The 21,098-nt window shown below is 50.5% G+C and overlaps 3 protein-coding genes across 14 annotated transcripts in view; 1 reads left to right on the top strand and 2 right to left on the bottom strand.

Moving 5' to 3' along the window:
• LOC132384768 (rap guanine nucleotide exchange factor 3-like) overlaps positions 1 to 6,114 on the bottom strand; it is a 94,415-nt gene extending 88,301 nt beyond the window's left edge. The window contains exon 1 of one of the 2 annotated variants that reach the window (XM_059956246.1): positions 6,077 to 6,114. Coding sequence is in view for 1 of the 2 variants with exons in the window: in XM_059956243.1 (XP_059812226.1) it covers positions 4,456 to 4,479 (24 nt within the window). In the remaining variant the exon portion in view is untranslated. Of the gene's footprint in view, positions 1 to 4,455; positions 4,528 to 6,076 lie in introns of those variants that run through there. The other variant, XM_059956243.1, reaches the window with a different exon arrangement.
• A 1,201-nt stretch (positions 6,115 to 7,315) lies between these two features.
• On the top strand, positions 7,316 to 14,046 carry LOC132384767 (heme transporter hrg1-A-like). Its single transcript, XM_059956241.1, has 3 exons — positions 7,316 to 7,573; positions 13,525 to 13,692; positions 13,910 to 14,046. Exons 1-3 carry the CDS (start codon positions 7,444 to 7,446, stop codon positions 14,044 to 14,046), a joined length of 435 nt encoding a protein of 144 aa, XP_059812224.1. The 5' UTR covers positions 7,316 to 7,443.
• A 4,206-nt stretch (positions 14,047 to 18,252) lies between these two features.
• Positions 18,253 to 21,098, bottom strand: part of LOC132384766 (histone deacetylase 7-like) — a 47,868-nt gene continuing 45,022 nt past the window's right edge. For 9 of the 11 annotated variants that reach the window (XM_059956231.1, XM_059956235.1, XM_059956229.1 and 6 more), the window contains 2 exons: positions 19,550 to 19,634; positions 18,253 to 18,770 (listed from right to left, as the gene is read on the bottom strand). In XM_059956231.1, coding sequence (XP_059812214.1) covers positions 18,502 to 18,770; positions 19,550 to 19,634 — 354 coding nt within the window. In that variant the 3' untranslated portion in view covers positions 18,253 to 18,501. Of the gene's footprint in view, positions 18,771 to 19,116; positions 19,247 to 19,549; positions 19,635 to 21,098 lie in introns of all 11 variants that reach the window. The other 2 variants (XM_059956237.1, XM_059956238.1) reach the window with 2 other exon arrangements.

Raw genomic sequence — 21,098 nt, 5'->3', positions numbered from 1 at the left:
ACGGTGTGGAGGGAGATTCACTCTGTGTCTGACCCCGGGAGTGTGTGATGGGACAGTGTGGTTGGAGATTCACTGTGTGTCTGACCCCGGGAGTGTGTGATGGGACAGTGTGGAGGGAGATTCACTCTCTGTCTGACCCTGGGAATGTCTGATGGGACGGTGTGGAGGGAGATTCACTCTGTGTCTGACCCTGTGAGTGTCTGATGGGACAGTGTGGAGAGAGATTCACTCTGTGACTGACCCTGGGATTGTGTGATGGGACGGTGTGGAGGGAGATTCACTCTGTGTCTGACCCTGGGAGTGTCTGATGGGACAGTGTGGAGAGAGATTCACTCTGTGTCTGACCCTGGGATTGTGTGATGGGACAGTGTGGAGGGAGATTCACTCTCTGTCTGACCCCGGGAGTGTGTGATGGGACGGTGTGGAGGGAGATTCACTCTGTGTCTGACCCTGGGAGTGTCTGATGGGACAGTGTGGAGGGGGATTCACTCTGTGACTGACCCTGGGAGTGTGTGATGGGAGGGTGTGAAGGGAGATTCACTCTGTTTCTGACCCCGGGAGTGTGTGATGGGACTGTGTGGAGGGAGATTCACTCTGTTTCTGGCCCCGAGAGTGTGTGATGGGATAGTGTGGAGGGAGATTCACTCTGTGTCTCACCCCGGGAGTCTGTGATGGGAGAGTGTGGAGAGAGATTCACTCTGTGTCTGACCCCGGGAGAGTGTGATGGGACAGGGTGGAGGGTGATTCACTCTGTGTCTCACCCCGGGAGTCTGTGATGGGACAGTGTGGAGGGAGATTCACTCTGTGACTGACCCTGGGAGTGTGTGATGGGACGGTGTGGAGGGGGATTCACTCTGTGACTGACCCTGGGAGTGTGTGATGGGACGGTGTGGAGGGAGATACACTCTGTGTCTGACCCTGGGAGTGTGTGATGAGACAGTGTGGAGGGGGATTCACTCTGTGACTGACCCTGGGAGTGTGTGATGGGAGGGTGTGAAGGGAGATTCACTCTGTTTCTGACCCCGGGAGTGTGTGATGGGACTGTGTGGAGGGAGATTCACTCTGTTTCTGGCCCCGAGAGTGTGTGTTGGGAGAGTGTGGAGGGAGATTCACTCTGTGTCTGATCCTGGGAGTGTGTGATGGGACGGTGTGAAGGGAGATTCACTCTGTGTCTGACACTGGGAGTCTGTGATGGGACAGTGTGGAGGGAGATACACTCTGTGTCTGACCCTGGGAGTGTGTGATGAGACAGTGTGGAGGGAGATTCACTCTGTGACTGACCCTGGGAGTGTGTGATGGGACGGTGTGGAGGGGGATTCACTCTGTGACTGACCCTGGGAGTGTGTGATGGGACGGTGTGGAGGGAGATACACTCTGTGTCTGACCCTGGGAGTGTGTGATGAGACAGTGTGGAGGGGGATTCACTCTGTGACTGACCCTGGGAGTGTGTGATGGGAGGGTGTGAAGGGAGATTCACTCTGTTTCTGACCCCGGGAGTGTGTGATGGGACTGTGTGGAGGGAGATTCACTCTGTTTCTGGCCCCGAGAGTGTGTGTTGGGAGAGTGTGGAGGGAGATTCACTCTGTGTCTGATCCTGGGAGTGTGTGATGGGACGGTGTGAAGGGAGATTCACTCTGTGTCTGACACTGGGAGTCTGTGATGGGACAGTGTGGAGGGAGATTCACTCTGTGTCTGACCCTGGGAGTGAGTGATGGGACAGTGTGGACGGAGATTCACTCTGTGACTGACCCTGGGAGTGTGTGATGAGACGGTGTGGAGGGAGATTCACTCTGTGTCTGACCCTGGGAATGTCTGATGGGACGGTGTGAAGGGAGATTCACTCTGTTTGTGACCCCAGGAGTGTGTGATGGGTCTGTGTGGAGGGAGATTCACTCTGTGTCTGACCCTGGGAATGTCTGATGGGACGGTGTGGAGGGAGTTTCACTCTGTGTCTGACCCTGGGATTGTGTGTTGGGACGGTGTGGAGGGAGATTCACTCTGTGTCTGACCCCGGGAGTGTGTGATGGGACAGTGTGGTTGGAGATTCACTGTGTGTCTGACCCCGGGAGTGTGTGATGGGACAGTGTGGAGGGAGATTCACTCTCTGTCTGACCCTGGGAATGTCTGATGGGACGGTGTGGAGGGAGATTCACTCTGTGTCTGACCCTGTGAGTGTCTGATGGGACAGTGTGGAGAGAGATTCACTCTGTGACTGACCCTGGGATTGTGTGATGGGACGGTGTGGAGGGAGATTCACTCTGTGTCTGACCCTGGGAGTGTCTGATGGGACAGTGTGGAGAGAGATTCACTCTGTGTCTGACCCTGGGATTGTGTGATGGGACAGTGTGGAGGGAGATTCACTCTCTGTCTGACCCCGGGAGTGTGTGATGGGACGGTGTGGAGGGAGATTCACTCTGTGTCTGACCCTGGGAGTGTCTGATGGGACAGTGTGGAGGGGGATTCACTCTGTGACTGACCCTGGGAGTGTGTGATGGGAGGGTGTGAAGGGAGATTCACTCTGTTTCTGACCCCGGGAGTGTGTGATGGGACTGTGTGGAGGGAGATTCACTCTGTTTCTGGCCCCGAGAGTGTGTGATGGGATAGTGTGGAGGGAGATTCACTCTGTGTCTCACCCCGGGAGTCTGTGATGGGAGAGTGTGGAGAGAGATTCACTCTGTGTCTGACCCCGGGAGAGTGTGATGGGACAGGGTGGAGGGTGATTCACTCTGTGTCTCACCCCGGGAGTCTGTGATGGGACAGTGTGGAGGGAGATTCACTCTGTGACTGACCCTGGGAGTGTGTGATGGGACGGTGTGGAGGGGGATTCACTCTGTGACTGACCCTGGGAGTGTGTGATGGGACGGTGTGGAGGGAGATACACTCTGTGTCTGACCCTGGGAGTGTGTGATGAGACAGTGTGGAGGGGGATTCACTCTGTGACTGACCCTGGGAGTGTGTGATGGGAGGGTGTGAAGGGAGATTCACTCTGTTTCTGACCCCGGGAGTGTGTGATGGGACTGTGTGGAGGGAGATTCACTCTGTTTCTGGCCCCGAGAGTGTGTGTTGGGAGAGTGTGGAGGGAGATTCACTCTGTGTCTGACCCTGTGAGTGTCTGATGGGACAGTGTGGAGAGAGATTCACTCTGTGACTGACCCTGGGATTGTGTGATGGGACGGTGTGGAGGGAGATTCACTCTGTGTCTGACCCTGGGAGTGTCTGATGGGACAGTGTGGAGAGAGATTCACTCTGTGTCTGACCCTGGGATTGTGTGATGGGACAGTGTGGAGGGAGATTCACTCTCTGTCTGACCCTGGGAATGTCTGATGGGACGGTGTGGAGGGAGATTCACTCTGTGTCTGACCCTGTGAGTGTCTGATGGGACAGTGTGGAGAGAGATTCACTCTGTGACTGACCCTGGGATTGTGTGATGGGACGGTGTGGAGGGAGATTCACTCTGTGTCTGACCCTGGGAGTGTCTGATGGGACTGTGTGGAGGGAGATTCACTCTGTTTCTGGCCCCGAGAGTGTGTGTTGGGAGAGTGTGGAGGGAGATTCACTCTGTGTCTGATCCTGGGAGTGTGTGATGGGACGGTGTGAAGGGAGATTCACTCTGTGTCTGACACTGGGAGTCTGTGATGAGACGGTGTGGAGGGAGATTCACTCTGTGTCTGACCCTGGGAATGTCTGATGGGACGGTGTGAAGGGAGATTCACTCTGTTTGTGACCCCAGGAGTGTGTGATGGGTCTGTGTGGAGGGAGATTCACTCTGTGTCTGACCCTGGGAATGTCTGATGGGACGGTGTGGAGGGAGTTTCACTCTGTGTCTGACCCTGGGATTGTGTGTTGGGACGGTGTGGAGGGAGATTCACTCTGTGTCTGACCCCGGGAGTGTGTGATGGGACAGTGTGGTTGGAGATTCACTGTGTGTCTGACCCCGGGAGTGTGTGATGGGACAGTGTGGAGGGAGATTCACTCTGTGTCTGACCCTGGGAATGTCTGATGGGACGGTGTGGAGGGAGATTCACTCTGTGTCTGACCCTGTGAGTGTCTGATGGGACAGTGTGGAGAGAGATTCACTCTGTGACTGACCCTGGGATTGTGTGATGGGACGGTGTGGAGGGAGATTCACTCTGTGTCTGACCCTGGGAGTGTCTGATGGGACAGTGTGGAGAGAGATTCACTCTGTGTCTGACCCTGGGATTGTGTGATGGGACAGTGTGGAGGGAGATTCACTCTCTGTCTGACCCCGGGAGTGTGTGATGGGACGGTGTGGAGGGAGATTCACTCTGTGTCTGACCCTGGGAGTGTCTGATGGGACAGTGTGGAGAGAGATTCACTCTGTGACTGACCCTGGGATTGTGTGATGGGACGGGGTGGAGGGAGTCTATACTGTGTCTCACTGCGGTGTGTTGTGATGGAACGGTGTGGACGGAGATTCAGACTGTGAGCACGTACCTCTGAATCCAAGGAGGAAGCCATTTTTCTGATTCTCCCAGGTTATATCGCATTCGCCTGCTGGTGTTTTATTGATCGGACAGCATCTGCCTTTCACCGGAAATTGTGTAGAAACCCCCCCCCTTACATTGTTGGGGTTTGTGTAGAATTTGATTTTGTCGTGCAACGCTTCTGAACCCACATCCTTCCTGCTCTTGTCTTTACCTTTCATGTTCCACTGCTTTAGCCCTTTCGGGGGAAGCTGTGAGTCACAGGGCACAGTATTACTTAGGAGAATGCCCTTTGGCCCACATTGCCTCTGCCCGCCACTCTACGAGGATGTTGTCAAGACTTTAGGGATGGAGTTATAGAACCAGAATCAAGTTTATTATCACAGTGCAGAGTAGAGAAATAAAATTTCTATCAATTACAGAAACTGTGCAAATGAGGAATACTGAAGTTGTGTTCGTAGGTTCATCAACCATTCAGAAGTCTGAAGGCGGAGGGAAAGGAGCTGTTCTTGAAACACTGAGTGTGTGTCCTCAGGCTCCTGTACCTCCTCCCTGATGGTAGTACCAAGAAGAGGGCATGTCCCAGATGGTGAGGGTCCTCAGTGATGGGTGCCACTGTCTTGAGGTGCCCTCGACGGTGGGGAGGGTTGTTCCCATGATGTAGCTGGCTGAGTTTACAACCTTCTGCGATCCTGTGCATTGGAGCCTCCACACCAGACGGTGATGCAACCAGTCTCCCCCGCACATCTGTATAAATTTGCTAGAGTCTTTGGTGACATACCCAATCTTCTCAAACTCCTAACGAAGTACAGCACTGGTGTGCCTTCTTTGTGTTGGGCCCAGGATAGATCCTCTGAGATGTTGACACCCAGGAACTTCAAACTGCTCACCCTTTCCACTGCAGACTCCTCAATCAGGACCTCTGTGTGTTCTCCCATCTTCCCCTTATTGATGTCCACAATCAATTCCTTGGTCTTGTTGACACTGGGTGTGAGGTTGTTGTGACACCACTCAATCTATCTCAGTCCTGTACACCTCCACGACAGCATCTAAGACTGCTTACAACTGTTGAATTTATAGATGGTTTCGTAGCTGATGATTGAGGGAGAGATTGAACAGGTGATTTTCTTCTTTGGAGTTCAGGAAACTGAGGGGTGATTTTTTAAAGGTGTGTAAAACCATGAGGGGGCACGAATAGGGTGAATACACACACTTCTTTTCCCAAGGTTGTGGAATGAAGAACTAGGAGGCACAGATTTAAGGTGAGAAGGGAAAGATTTAATAGCAACCTGAAGGTTGACTTCTTCACCCAGAGGGTGTTTCGTATATGGAATGAGCTGCCAGAGGGTACATTAACAATATTTAAAAGACACTTGGACAGATACTCTACAGGCCAAATGCCGCAGATAGGACTAGCTTGGATGTTGAGCATGGACTGGTTGGGCTGAAGGGCCTGCTATTGTGCCAATCGAACTGTACCTCCCCTCCTTCTTCCTGGATGTCCGTGCCGTCCTAGAGGCGATGAACGCCACTGTGGTTTCTCCCCCACCACTGACCCTGTGATACCTTACATCTCTCAGCCTGCGGGCGTGGGGTGACACTGTCGCCCGGTCCTCCCGGTCCGTACTTACACCTCCCAGCCTATAGGGGTGGAAGGCGACGTTATCGCCTGGGCCTTTGAGATGTTGTCACGAGTCCTCCCGTCGGCTGTGAAGGCATTGTGGACCCAGATCTTCCCGCACTTCAATAATCCCTCCCGTCCAAGGTGGCGCTGTGGACTCAGGTCCTCCCAGCTATTGCAATATGCCCAACTGACCGATGCAGGTCCGTCCAGACGCTATGCTTATTGTACTTCTGCAGACCTAGGTCCTCCCAATGACCCCCCCACCCCCAGTCTGCTGACCCAGGTTGCCGTGAGCAATACACAAAAATACTGGAGGAACTCAGCAGGTCAAGCAGCACGTATAGAGTGAAATTAAACATTCCACATATCGGGCCGAAACCCTTTGTCAGCCTGCTCTACATCAGAGAAACTCCACGTAGATTAAGGGAACATTTGGCTGAGCACCTTCACTCCACCAGGCGAGGGGACGCTGTGGACATGTTTAATATCACTAGCATATGTTGTGAAATACATATATGCATATGTATATATATGTTGTTTTGCAGAGACAGTACATTGCAGTAGATAATAAAACTATGAATAAGAAATATGTAATAAAGATTAAATACATTGTGCAAAAACAGAGCAAAAAAAGTGAGATAGTGTACTTGGGTTCATTGCCCATTTTCCGAAACGTTGAGTGTGCGGTTTTAAGCTTTTGTGCCTCCCCCTTGATAGTAGTCCTTAATGACGGATGTTGCCTTTTCGAGGCACTGCCTTTTGAAGGCCCTTGCAATGAGCCTTCCATCCCAGCAAGAGAATGCTTCAGACCCACATCCTCCCACCCCTTTGCAATGAGTCTATCCTAGCAAGGTGAGGCAGTGGACGCAGATCCTCCCAGACCGTGTTCTTAGACCTACTGCCCAGAAGAAGCGAAGTCAGGCTGGACCTTATATTCCGTCTGGGTAGCCTTCAATCTAATGGCATGAATGTCAATTTTGGTAACTGTCCCTGTCTTTTTTTTTTCCTGTTTTCCCCCATCCTGGTCCCCTCACCATTTCTCCCCCCCCCCCGGTGCCCCTGCTTCCCTTTCTTTCATTATCCATTGCCCTCTCCTATTAGATTAGATGGCGCTGCGATTCGGATCCTACCAGCCCTGCACTTACTCATCCCTTTCAGCATGGTGGCGCCGCCGATCCAAGTCCACGTAGACGTTGCAATGATCCCTCCCGCCCTGCCAGGGGGCGCTGCCGCTCGAATTTCCTGCCCTCCCTCCCTGGGACGCCTTGTTTTTGCACAGTGCTGGTTGCGGGAGGCGGGATTGAGAGCCGCCCTCAGGGGTGGGTGCGGGAGGTTGTTTTATTTACCACCACACTATCCCCTTTCAACGCTTGTATGGCGCCCGGCAGGTTGTGGCGAAAGGTGGCCTATGCCGCCGTGGGTTCGGTGTTTGGCCTGTCCGCTTTCTTCTGCTGGAGCATCGCCTTCAGGCAGCCGGCTACCGCCGCCTTCGGGGGCCTGTCAGGTGAGGGAATGCTGCCGCCTGCGCCCGTTGCTCCACTGCAGCCGGTTAGAGAGCGCGAGTATAGGGCACGGCGCAGCGGACCATCAGCCGGTGTCATTTCGCCGGATGCAGTGATGCGCGAGAGGCAACAGTGCAGCCGGGGCTCTCCGGAGGATCCATGCACGCCGCGGTGGAGCGGAGTGCAGCGATGCATGGAGTGACCGAAAGCAACACTGACGTGCAATGCCAGTGATGTTACGGTGGCACTAATGTAATCGTGTCTGTCAGGGGACCCATGCACACCTTGTGGGGCAGAGTACTGCGATTCCTGGGGTTATTGAGTGCAGTGTGGTGGTGTACAATGTTATATACTCATGAGCACCAGTGCAACGTTGGTGATGCACCAGGCAGTATAATACATCCAGGGGCCTACACACACCATGGTGGGTCGAGGCACAGGGCTGCAGGGTGTGATCAAATGTAATACTGACACATGCGACATTGTCACCAGATGCCTAGTGATGCATGAATGGCACCAATGCAGTTCAGGTTGTCTCTATAGTGAAGTGGAGCAGCACACTTGGGAAACAGTTGCAGTGGTGTACGTAGATGTGCTAGGACATAAAACGGTACTTTGTGTACAAAAAAACTTGTTTCTGATATTCCCTTATATTTTCATCCAATCACTATAAAGTTATGCCCTTTTGTATTAGCTACTTCCACACTGAGAAAAAGTCTCTGGTTATCCGCTCCATCTCTGCCTCTTATCATCTTGTACACCTCTATCAAGTCAGCTCTCATGCTCCCTCACTCCCAGGAGAAAAACCCTAGTTCACTCAGTCTATCCTCATAAGACATGCTCTCTAGTTCAAGCAGCATCCTGGTAAATTAATCTCTAAATTGATTCTTACTGTAATGAGGGGAATAGAAATGAACAAAATACTCTGTGTTGACTCACCAGAGTGTTATAGAGCTGTAACATTATGTAGTGGTTCTTGAACTCAGTCACACTTTTTCAGGTTGAATTCCTTCACCCCAGCTATGCATCCTGTCAATGTCCTGTACTAACCAACGATAACCTTCAACACCATCAACCTCTAATATATCTCCCTCTACCACCACCCCAACAGGCATTCCTCACACTCACCACTCTCTGTGTTAAAAACCTACCTCCGACATCCCCCCCTACACTTAACTCCAATCACCTTAAAATTATGCTCCTTGCTTCCTTGAATTAGACTTTTCTGCCCTGAGAAAAAAAAGACTCTGGTTGTTCAGTTGATCTCTGCCTCTTATAATCTTGTACATCTCTATCATCTCTCTTCCTCCCTCACTCCAAAGAGAAAGGCCCTAGCTCACTTAACCTATTCTCATAAGTCATGCTCTCTAATCCAAATCTCCTCTTCACTCTCTCTAAAGCTTCCACATCCTTCCTATAATGAGATGAACACAAATGTGGTCTAACCCGAGTTTTAAGGAGCTGCAACATTACTTCACGGCTTGAACTCTATCTCCTAATGCAGGCCAACACACCATCACCTTATGAACGTGTGCAGTACCTTTGAGTGATCTCTGGACATGGACCCCAAGATCCGTCTGTCCCTACACACTGCTCAGAATCCCGCCAGTAACTCTGTATTCTGCCTTTGAGGTTGCCCTTCCAAAGTGAATCACTTCACACTTTTCTGGGTGAACTTCATCTGCCACTTCTCAGCCCAGCTCTGCATCCTATCAATGAATGTCCTATTGTAATCCTTGACAACCCTCCACACTATCCGCAAAGCCAACAAACTTTGTGTCATCTGCAAACTTACTAACCCACACTTTCACTTCCTCATCCAAGTCATTTGTAAAAATCACAAAGAGGAGGGATCCTAGAACAGGTCCCCATGGAACACCACTGGTCTCCGGCCTCCAGGCGTAATACACTCCATCTATAACTACCCTGTGTGTTCTATGGGCAAACCAATTGTGAATCCAATCCACAGTCAAGTTTCCCCGGATCTCATACCTCTGACTTTCTCAATGAGCCTGCCATGGGGAACCTTATCAAACGCCTTTCTAAAAACCATTCTTCACCACATCCACTGTTCCTCCTTCATCAATGTGCTTTGTCATTTCCACGAAAAAGTCAATCAGAGTCGTGAGGCATGACCTGCCCCTCACAAAGCCATGCTGACTATTTCTAACCAAACTACCTTCCTCCAAATCCTGTCTCTAAGAATCCACTTCAATAGTTTGCCCACCACTGATGTAAGACTCACCGGTCTATAATTACTAGATTAGACATAGAGATAGAACAGTACAGCACAGTACAGGCCCTTCGGCCCACAATGTTGTTTTGAACCTTAAATCCCGCCTCCCATATAACCCCCCCCCCCACCTTAAATTGCTCCATATACCTGTCTAGTAGTCTCTTAAATTTCACTAGTGTGTCTGCCTCCACCACTGACTCAGGCAGTGCATTCCACGCACCAACCACTCTCTGAGTGAAAAACCTTCCTCTAAAATCCCCCTTGAACTTCCCTCCCCTCACCTTAAAGCCACGTCCTCTTGTATTGAGCAGTGGTGCCCTGGGGAAGAGGCGCTGGCTGTCCACTCTATCTATTCCTCTTAATATCTTGTATATCTCTATCATGTCTCCTCTCATCCTCCTCCTCTCCAAAGAGTAAAGCCCTAGTTCCTTTAATCTCTGATCATAATGCATACTCTCTAAACCAGATTCAAAAGCAGAATACTTGCCACCCTCCAATCAACTGGTACTACTGTGGCAAGTGATGATACAAAGGTCATCACCAAAGGTGCAGCAATCCCTTTCTGTAGTAACCTGGGATATATCCCGTCTGGCCCTGGGGACTTACCTATCCTAATATTTCTCAAACGCATCCTTTTTTTGGTATCAACATGTTCCAACATATCAGCCTGCTTTACACTGTCTTCACAAAAGTCAAGGTCCCTCTCATTGATGAATAAATACTGAAGCAAAATATTTAGTAAAGACTTCCCTGACCTTCTCTGATTGCAGGCACACAGTTCCTCTGCTATCCCAGATCAGTCCTACCCTCACTCTGGTCATCCTCCTGTTCCTCACATACGTCTAGAATGCCTTAGGGTTTTCCTTAATCCTACTCACCAAGGCCTTCTCGTGCTTCCTTCTAAATCTCCTGAGTCCAGTTTTTCAGCTCCTGCCTGGCTACCTTGTAACTCTCTGGAGCCCTGTCTGATCCTTGCTTCCTAAACCTTAAGTAAGCATCTCTTTCTCTTGACTAGATGTTCCACATCTCTTGTCAACCATGGTTCCTTCACCCTAACATCCTTTCCGTACCTCAAAGGGACAAACCCACCCAGAAACTCATGCAAATGTTCCCTAAACAACCTCTACATTTCCTTATGCATTTCGTTTACATCTATTCCAAATTTACACTCCCAAGTTCCTGCTCAATAGCATCCTAATAGCCTAGTATGAGATCCAGAATGGCCTCTCCTATAGTTGGCCTTTATACATATTGAGTCAGGAATCCTTTCTGGACACACCTAACAAATTCTGCCTCATCTAAACCTTTTGCACCTAGGAGGTGCCCAATAAATATTGAGGACCAACACTCTTATTTTTGCACCTTTCCAAAGTCTACTTCTGGATCTGTTCCTTAGTGTCTCTTGTTGCTTTTGGGGAGTCTGTGGAATACTCCCAACAGCATGATTGTTCCCATCCTGTTCCTGACTTACGCTCACACTGACTCAGTAAACAAATCCCTCTACGAATCTGCTGCAAGTTCTCCTTGAGAGGCACCAATGCAGTCCTGGACACTCCACTCTTGTGAGCAACAATACAATCCAATGCATAAAGAACATAAGCAATTGAATGCTGCAGCAAGACAGAGAGGATCACTCAACGATTGGCTGTGTCAGCAAAGGGCACGGAGTGGGAGTAGATAAAACCGGTCAGCTCTGTTCTGGCATTTAATTCCAGCCCATTTAGCACAGTACACATCTCTCTATCCCTGAGTCAGACCCACACTGGAGCACCGTGCACAGCTCACATCTCCCTATCCCTGGGTCAGACCCACACCGGGAGCACTGTGCACAGTTCCTGTCTCCCTATCCCTGGGTCAGACCCACACTGGAGCACCATGCACAGCTCACATCTCCCTATCCCTGGGTCAGACCCACACCAGGAGCACCGTGCAGAGTTTCCATCTCCCTATCCCTGGGTCAGACCCACACAGGATCACCGTGCACAGTTCCCGTCTCCCTATCCCTGGGTCAGACCCACACAGGATCACCGTGCACAGTTCCCATTTCCCTATCTCTGGGTCAGACCCACACAGGATCACCGTGCATGGTTCCTGTCTCCCTATCCCTGGGTCAGACACACACCGGGAGCACCGTGCACAGTTCCCGTCTCCCTATCCCTGGGTCAGACCCACACCGGGAGCACCGAGCACAGTTCCCGTCTCCCTATCCCTGTGTCAGACCCACACCGGGAGCACCGTGCACAGTTCCCATCTCCCTATCTCTGGGCCAGACTCAACCTTAAAGTCACCACACTACAGTGTATGTGACTGCATTGGAGTGGCCCTGAGTCGACTCACCAGGGTGTTGTGGGGAGAGACTGGATGTGCTCTGTGATTCCACCAATCCATTCCACATATCACCTTGCTCTGTATGGGCAAACTCATCCCCCGGTCCCCTTTAATGACTCCTTGTAACTCAGACCCCCAGGTTGAGGCAACGTCCTGGTAAACCTTTTCTGCAATCCTTTTAGTTTAGTGACATCTTTCCTATGACAGGGCGACTCAAACTGTACACAATTCTCCACGTGTGGCCTCACTTATAACTGCACACAACTTCCCAACTCCTGTACTCAGTGCCCTGACTGATGAAGTCCAGCATGTCACACACCTTCTGCAGCACTCTGTCTGCCTGCCTGTGATGTTGCTTTCACTTGTACTCCTAGATCCCTCTGTACCATGCCACTGCCAGGGTCCTGCCATCCACTATAATCCTTTACCCTGGTTTGATCTCCCATTTATCAGGATTGAAATCCATTTACCAATCCTCAGCCCGTATTTCCAGCCAATCAGTATCCCCCTTTCATGTTTTCTGTAACTTTCTTTCATTAGAGCAATCCCACAAATATCCTATTCTGTGCAACCTCTCCTGTACGTCAGGATCCTAAGTCTAGACGACATCCTGGTAAATCTTAAACTCTTTCTAGTTTAATAACATCTTTCCAAGAGCATGGTGGCCAAAACTGTTTACTCTTCGTGTCACAGCTACAGATAGTGAAGTGTTGGCAGACCATAACATGTAAGGGCCACAACGAGGCAGATGGTGAGGTCAAGAATCCAGCCAGCTTTTTGTACCAGGAAACCCTTCAATAGTCCTTGACCTTGGTAGAACGTGCTTTCAGACTTTTGTATCTTCTGCCCAATGGGAGGGGAGAAGAGAGAATGTCTGGGGTGGGAGGGGTCTTTGATTATTCTGTCTGCTTTACTGAGGCAGCGAGAAGTGTAGACAGAGTCCATGGAGGGGAGGCTGGTTTCTCTGATGAGCAGCGCTGTGCGCACAACTCTGCAGTTTCTTGTGGTCACGGGCAGAACAGTTGCTGTGATCCAGACAGGATGGTTTCTGTGGTACATCAATAAAAATTGGTGAGGGTCACTATTTGGGGAATGATGCACTTTGGTAGAAGGAATAAAGGTGTAGATTATTTTCTTGATTGGTGAGGAGCTCAGAGTTATGGGGTGACTGCAAGAGATTGGGTAGATGGTAAGGCATTGAGTGAGTTGAAGGCAGAGACAGAGGGGTTTGTGCTCAGTGAAGTGGGAGAAATGGGTCAAGGGAAGTCAGCAGCAATCGAGCAGGGAGTCGGATGGGTGTATTCTGCAACTGTATCTTATCCACTGTTTGCCCCATCATATCTTAGGTCTTTCTCTGCCCTCCACCACCCCACCCCCCAACCCTCTCAGGAGTCCTGGCTATCTGGAGCTTGGTCACGCACGTGATGTACGCCCAGGACATGTGGAGGACCTGGTTGAAAGGCCTGACAGGCTTCCTGGCTGTGGGCGTGTTCTTCGGACTGCTGGCCGTGGCAGGATTCATCGCCTTCCTGTCCCTGGCGATCTCTCGGAAGGAGAGTGAGTAGTTGGAGGAGGGGGGGGGGATATGTACGAAGGTGAGAATGTGTGAGGGCGAGGAAGCGTGAGGGAGGGAGCACGCATGAGAGCAAGGGAGGGGTGAGAAGGTGTGTAGGTGATTCTGGGTGGGAGGAGGGGTGGGTTGATGGATTGATGACTGTGTATTGAGACATTCCCCCTCTCTCCCCCTCCTTCCCTCCTTACCCATCATTCCCAGGTATCCTGGATCCCTGCAGTCACTACCTGACCTGTGTGTGGTGTGTGATGACCCTGAAGTGGGCGTCAATCCTCTCCTTCTACGCCCACCGATACAGCCGAGAGTTCGCCGACATTCGCATCCTCAGTGACTTCTGACCCCCCTCCCCCGTGGGATCTTTCTGTTGTCTGGATCATTTGGAGGGGTGGGGGTCATGTTTAGCCTCTGTCTGTGTTGGGACGATGAGGGTTGTTGTCCACTGTGAGGAGGAGGGGTATGCTACACTCTTTTCTTTTCCTTCTCACACCCACCGCTCCTTCTCATTACATCTCACTCTCCGTTCTTTCCTTCTTCCACGATTTTCTCACTCTACTTTTGTATCTCTCGCCCCCTTTCTCAATTCCCCTCTCTCCTTCTCTTTCATTATTTCCTTCTTGATCAGACCACTCTTCCTCAATTCAGTGTGTCTCTTTCTTCATGTTTCTATCTTCCTCTTCACCCATCTCTCTCTCCCCATTCCCTCCTTCTCTCTTTTCTCCCTTTATCTTGCCCACTCTCTCCAGCCCCTCTCCTCCCCATCCCTTTTTCTCTTTACTCCATCTCCATCACCTCCCCCAACACCCGGTGATTTCCAACGTCCCCATTCGGTGTCCCCCTTAACCTCCCCAACACCCGGTGATTTCCAACGTCCCCATTCGGTGTCCCCCTTAACCTCCCCAACACCCGGTGATTTCCAACATCCCCATTCGGTGTCCCCCTTAACCTCCCCAACACCCGGTGATTTCCAACATCCCCATTCAGTCTCCCCCTTAACCTCCCCAACACCCGGTGATTTCCAACGTCCCCATTCAGTCTCCCCCTTAACCTCTCCAACACCCGGTGATTTCCAACGTCCCCATTCAGTGTCCCCCTTAACCTCCCCAACACCCGGTGATTTCCAATGTCCCCATTCGGTGTCCCCCTTAACTTCCCCAACACCCGGTGATTTCCAACGTCCCCATTCAGTCTCCCCCTTAACCTCCCCAACACCCGGTGATTTCCAACGTTCCCATTCAGTGTCCCCCTTAACCTTTCCAACACCCGGTGATTTCCAACGTCCCCATTCAGTCTCCCCCTTAACCTCCCCAACACCCGGTGATTTCCAATGTCCCCATTCGGTCTCCCCCTTAACCTCCCCAACACCCGGTGATTTCCAACGTCCCCATTCAGTCTCCCCCTTAACCTCCCCAACACCCGGTGATTTCCAACGTCCCCATTCAGTGTCCCCCTTAACCTTTCCAACACCCGGTGATTTCCAACGTTCCCATTCAGTGTCTCCCTTAACCTTTCCAACACCCGGTGATTTCCAACGTCCCCATTCAGTCTCCCCCTTAACCTCCCCAACACCCGGTGATTTCCAACATCCCCATTCAGTCTCCCCCTTAACCTCCCCAACACCCGGTGATTTCCAACGTCCCCATTCAGTCTCCCCCTTAACCTCTCCAACACCCGGTGATTTCCAACGTCCCCATTCAGTGTCCCCCTTAACCTCCCCAACACCCGGTGATTTCCAATGTCCCCATTCGGTGTCCCCCTTAACTTCCCCAACACCCGGTGATTTCCAACGTCCCCATTCAGTCTCCCCCTTAACCTCCCCAACACCCGGTGATTTCCAACGTTCCCATTCAGTGTCCCCCTTAACCTTTCCAACACCCGGTGATTTCCAACGTCCCCATTCAGTCTCCCCCTTAACCTCCCCAACACCCGGTGATTTCCAATGTCCCCATTCGGACTCCCCCTTAACCTCCCCAACACCCGGTGATTTCCAACGTCCCCATTCAGTCTCCCCCTTAACCTCCCCAACACCCGGTGATTTCCAACGTCCCCATTCAGTCTCCCCCTTAACCTCCCCAACACCCGGTGATTTCCAACGTCCCCATTCAGTGTCCCCCTTAACCTTTCCAACACCCGGTGATTTCCAACGTTCCCATTCAGTGTCTCCCTTAACCTTTCCAACACCCGGTGATTTCCAACGTCCCCATTCAGTCTCCCCCCTTAACCTCCCCAACACCTGGTGATCTCCAATGTCCCCATTCAGAGTCCCTCTTAACCTCCCCAACACCTGTCTCCCTCTCTCTCTTTCATATATGTGTGTTTGTATCTATACACATCCTCATTATCTGTCTGTCTGTCTTTCTCTGTTTGCCTCTCTCATGTTTCCAAAAGGTATCTACTGTGAAAGAGAGGGAGAGGCAGTGATGGAAAGAGGGACAGGGTGAGCAAGGGCAGGGTGGAGTGAGGAAGGAGATGGAAGAGAAATGGAGAGAGGAGAAAAGGAGAGGAGAGATGGAGGAAAGGGAGAAAATGACAGCTGGAAAGGGTCAGTAGAGGGTGAGAGAAAGAGAGAAGAAATTCCTTGGTTACTACAATGTGTGTTACTCTAGATTTCCAGCATATGCAGAATTTCTTGTTTACATCTAACCAACATGATTTTCCACAAATACAACTAACTGAAGGCATATTGTTCTATATAATTGGCTATATATATTACCATACCATAATACCTGTTCTGTTCAGTATGCAACAATGTTTCTGCAGAATTATTATAAAATGTAAATAGGGTTTACCTGTGCCCAGTGCATTATTTAAGTAAAATTTCATATGTTATTCATTGGGTTTGGTACATTAATGTGTGGTGCTTTGAGTTTTATTATGCAATTAGTAACTTGAAAATGTTCTCAAATTTCTGATCCCATTTGGTGGTGTGAGTTCCAATGACTTGATTGTGTCAATTTATACAAATACACATGGAAGAATTTTGTGGAGTTGGGAATTAGAGATCAGGCTGAAATTTAAACCTCCGCTCTGCATTCAAAGTCTAGCGCCACCGATGTGGGACATCTGTCATTGGATATTAGACTGGCAGTCTAGTGTGGACAGGGGGGAGGGGGTGGCATTGCTGGTGGTCCCCCCAGGTCCAGCAACTTGTCAGTGGGTTAGAGTCAGAGTTACATGTGGGTAGGAGGAATGAGGTCTGATAATCCCCTCTGTTCGTGAATCGCTGAGACCAGAGTTTGAGGCCAAATGTTTGGGGTCACATCATAGGTGAGTCTGGAGGTTGAGGCCTTCGATCAGCGGGTCTTGCAATTGACACCGAGGATTGAGGCATGAGGGTCAAATCAGAACTTTGGATGTCGAGCCTGATTCTGCGCATCCTGGAGGAGTGTACGTGCGTGGAAGGAATGCGGCTTGGTTTGTTCTCTCAGGCATTGCGCGGTGACACTTGCGGGCAGCTGCAGTTGGTTGTTAACACAAATGACACATTTCACTGTATGTTTCAATGTACACGTGATAAATAAATTTGAATCTTGATTCTGGATTATTAGTCTGGCATTTTTTAAGGTTTTCAGGATCAAAATCACTTTTGTTGCCAGTATGTGAAACATATCAAAATTGATTGTGGTTCAATGCCAAGCATAAAACACAGGACAGTACCATAACAGACAACACAAGAACAACCAACAATTTACAAGACACTAGTGCAAACAGTCACGAGCAACAATTAGCAGAATGGTCATGTGAGCAAATTTAAATACATGTGAACATATGAACAGACTGAACAACCATTTAATGATGTTGTGCAGGGATGTTTGCAGAAGTTAGTCAGCAATTGCTTAATGAGCCAAATATGTGAATGGCAGCAGACCAGATACTGGAAAAACAGGGCTGAGGAGCCGTTTCTTTAACCAGAGGGTGGTGAACCTGTGGAATTCATTCCCACATGTCATTGGGTTAAGCCGGAGGTTGATAGGTTCTTGGTTAGTCAGTGCACAAAATGTAAAGTCCTGTCCAGTATTGCTTTGACATTTGTATCTGGGGGAGATGACAGAAATGTGAACAGTATTCCCAGTGTGGGTCTGACCCAAGAACAGGGAAATGGGAACAATGCACAGTTCTTCTTCTGACACCGGGAGTGTGTCATGGGACAGTGTGAAGGGAGATTCACTCGTTGTCTGACCCTGGGAGTGTGTGATGGGACAGTGTGGGGGGAGATTCACTCTGTGTCTGACCCTGGGAGTGTGTGATGGGACAGTGTGGGGGGAGATTCACTCTGTGTCTGACCCTGGGAGTGTGTGATGGGACAGTGTGGGGGGAGATTCACTCTGTGTCTGACCCTGGGAGTGTGTGATGGGACAGTGTGGGGGGAGATTCACTCTGTGTCTGACCCCGGGAGTGTGTGATGGGACAGTATGGAGGGAGATTCAGTCTGTGTCTGAATCTGGAAATGTGTCATGGGACGGTGTGGAGGGAGCTTCACCAGCTCATTGATAGTGGAGCCACAATTTCTTTTGGATGTTGAAAGCCAATGAACACATCATCCAGGATATTGTCCAAATATTTTAATACTGTCAAAGAGCAGGTAAAAAAGAGAGCTATAAATATCAGTTCTGACTAACAAAGGTAGCTGTTCTGTGGTCCACTGATGGTCACGTGGACTTTTCCACAAGTGAAGATCTGTGCTCCATCCTGCAGATTTCTTGGTTTCCCCTGAAGACCGTGTTGTAGGAATTCCCACTTTCTCAGATCCAGCTCAATGGGGCTTGCAGGAGTGAGAAGTAATCTTGGTAGATACATCAGGTTCTGAGGAAGTTGGTGATAAGATTTCCCCTGGTGGAGGGGATGGGGAGAATGCAGAATGGTGTGAACTGGACAGGACAGGAGAGAAGGAACACGATTTCAGATGGACATATGGAGAAGGCCACTGGATTCCTCAGAAATTTCTCCCCCCTCCCGCATATTGTCTGTAAGATCCCTTTTCTGTCTCCTGAAATCCCAGCCCCACTCCACCACACTTGGCGAAGCCCGAAGTCAGGCCAGAGTCTGGTGCTCCATGGGTTCATGTCTGGAGATTGGGAGGATGGGAGGGAAAAGGGAGAGAGGTAGGGAGGAGAGAGCAGAATTGGTGATCAAGACAGCAGGGCAAAGATCAACACCTTACCCAAACTCAATGCCCTCCCACAGGTCCTGTCTCTCCCCTCTCCATCTCTCACCCCCTCCATTCTGTAATCTTCTCTTGCTGATCCCTCCCTTCTTTTCCTCTATTCCTCCCACAGCTTTCTTTCTCTTTACCCTTCTTACACCCCTCTGCTATTCCTTTTCCTCCACAACCCTTCCCTCCTCCACTCCTCTCCCACCCCACTCCCTCCAGACTCCCCATCCCCTTTCATCACTACCCCCCCCGGACTCACCCCTTCAGGCCGACTGAGAGTGAGGCCAGGGCCAGCACCGTCTTGCTCTCCTCCGTTTCCCCGCCCAGGACATGACCCTGGCGCAGGGGGAACATGTGGGACAGGCGCTGGGTGCACTTCCAGTATGGACCTGTAGGCCAGAACAGAGGGTCAGAGGGGAGGGTGTAGGATGGGGACAAGGACCTTTTGCATGTGGCCCTTCCCTCAAACCCACCCCTTTGAATCTCACCCTCATCCCCGACACCATCATATTCCCCTGCCCCTTCCCGCACTCCCCCCTCCCCATCTCCAGCTCTCCCCTTTCTCCACCCCTCCGCCTTTTCTGCTTTCACACCTCTTCTCACCACATCTCTCCCCTTCCCTTCTTCAATCTCCTCCTGTCCCCTGTACTTACCCTCCCTCTCCCACCCCCCTCGCACCCACAGAAACTCACCCTGAGCCTGTAGCACTCTCTCCAGGGAGGCCACACCATTCCAGTTGGGCTTCTGGTGGAGGAGATGTTCGGGGAGGGGGTCCATCTAGGGAAGGACGGACAGGTCTTCAGGGGAATGGCCAAGACAGTTGTCCCTCCGTCCCAGGCTTCCTGCCTCCCAACTCTCTCCACCACAACTTTCCCTGACTTTATGATACAGGAGCTGAATTACCACTGAGTATGCTCCCCCATGGCTGATTTTTTTTCTTTAAACTATTCCCCGTAACCCTTAAATAGTTTCACTGATCAGAAACCCATCCATCTCTGCCTTCAACACAACCCTGTGGCAACGAATCCCACAATTTCAACACCTTCTGGCTGAAGAAATTCCTCCTTATCCCAGTTCCAAAGCGGTGTGCCTTAATTCCAAGGGAATTCCTTTGGAATGTCGGCAGAACCTGGACTCTTCCACTGATGGAGATGTCCTCTCCACATCTACTCTCTCTAGGTCTTTCAGTATCCAGGAGGCTTAGATGAGATTCACCCTTCCCTCATCCTTCTGAGCTCCATCGAGTACAGACCCAGAGACAGCAAATGTTTTTCATACATAAACCCTTTTATTCCTGGGATAATTATTGTAAACCTCCTTCGGACACTCTCCAGGCACAACGCATCCTATAGTCTTAGTGGGACCATATTTCTGGATGACACCCCATCATGGTACAGCTGACACTAGTAAACCAATACTGCTGGCAGCATCTCACCCTCCAGCTACCTGAAAACTGCTTTCAGTACACCACAGAACAGTACAACATGGATACAAGTCCTTCGGCCTAACCAGCCAATGCTAATCACTGTGCCCTCCCAGCTAATCCCAATTTCCTGTGTTCAGCCCATATCCCTCCAATCCCCTCCCCTTGTACCTGTCCAAGGGGTTCTTAAATGACACTTGTACCTGCCTCAACCACTTCATCTGGCAGCACGTTCCATATGCTCACCACCCACTGTGTGAAGTTGCCCCTCAGTATATATTACTTTTATATCTATCCCCTCTCATGCTAAACCTATGGCCCCTAGTTTCTGGACTCCCATACCCTGGGGTGAAAACTATTATCATCCACCTTGTCCATGCCTCTCATAATTATCAACACATCTATAAGGTCCTTCATTTACCTCTAGGAACAAAGACCTAGACTGGATGACCTCTCCCTATAAATCAGGCCCTCTAGACCTGCCAATATCCCCCATAGATCTCCTCTGCACACTTTCCAGCTTAACTGTGTCTTTCCACACTGGGAGGAAAACAGCATTTGACAGCTCTCGTCCTATCTTAGTTGGAGGTTAGGTGAATGGGAGGGGGTCTCTTTAAAACCTATTGAATATTGAAATGACTACATAGAGTGGACGTTGAGAGGATGTTTCCTGTAGTGAGGGAATCTCAGATCAGAGGGGCACGACTTCAGAATACAAGGATGTCCCTTCAGAACGGAGATGAGGAGGAATTTCTTCAGCCAGAAAGTGGTCAATCTGTAGAATTCATTGCCACATTTGGCTGTAGAGGCCATGTCAT

The sequence above is a fragment of the Hypanus sabinus genome, chromosome X1 (assembly GCF_030144855.1).
Source record: "Hypanus sabinus isolate sHypSab1 chromosome X1, sHypSab1.hap1, whole genome shotgun sequence".
In the NCBI taxonomy this organism is placed as follows: Eukaryota; Metazoa; Chordata; class Chondrichthyes; order Myliobatiformes; family Dasyatidae; genus Hypanus; species Hypanus sabinus.
This window is presented reverse-complemented; position numbering and strand designations above follow the sequence as displayed.

What these genes read in the sequence shown, in the direction of transcription:
- LOC132384767 (XM_059956241.1), top strand. Translation starts at nt 7,444, where the DNA reads ATGGCGCCCGGCAGGTTGTGGCGAAAGGTGGCCTATGCCGCCGTGGGT. An exon ending in CGCCTTCGGGGGCCTGTCAG is followed by an intron (nt 7,574 to 13,524) that starts GTGAGGGAATGC and finishes CAACCCTCTCAG; the next exon opens with GAGTCCTGGCTATCTGGAGC. An exon ending in GGCGATCTCTCGGAAGGAGA is followed by an intron (nt 13,693 to 13,909) that starts GTGAGTAGTTGG and finishes CATCATTCCCAG; the next exon opens with GTATCCTGGATCCCTGCAGT.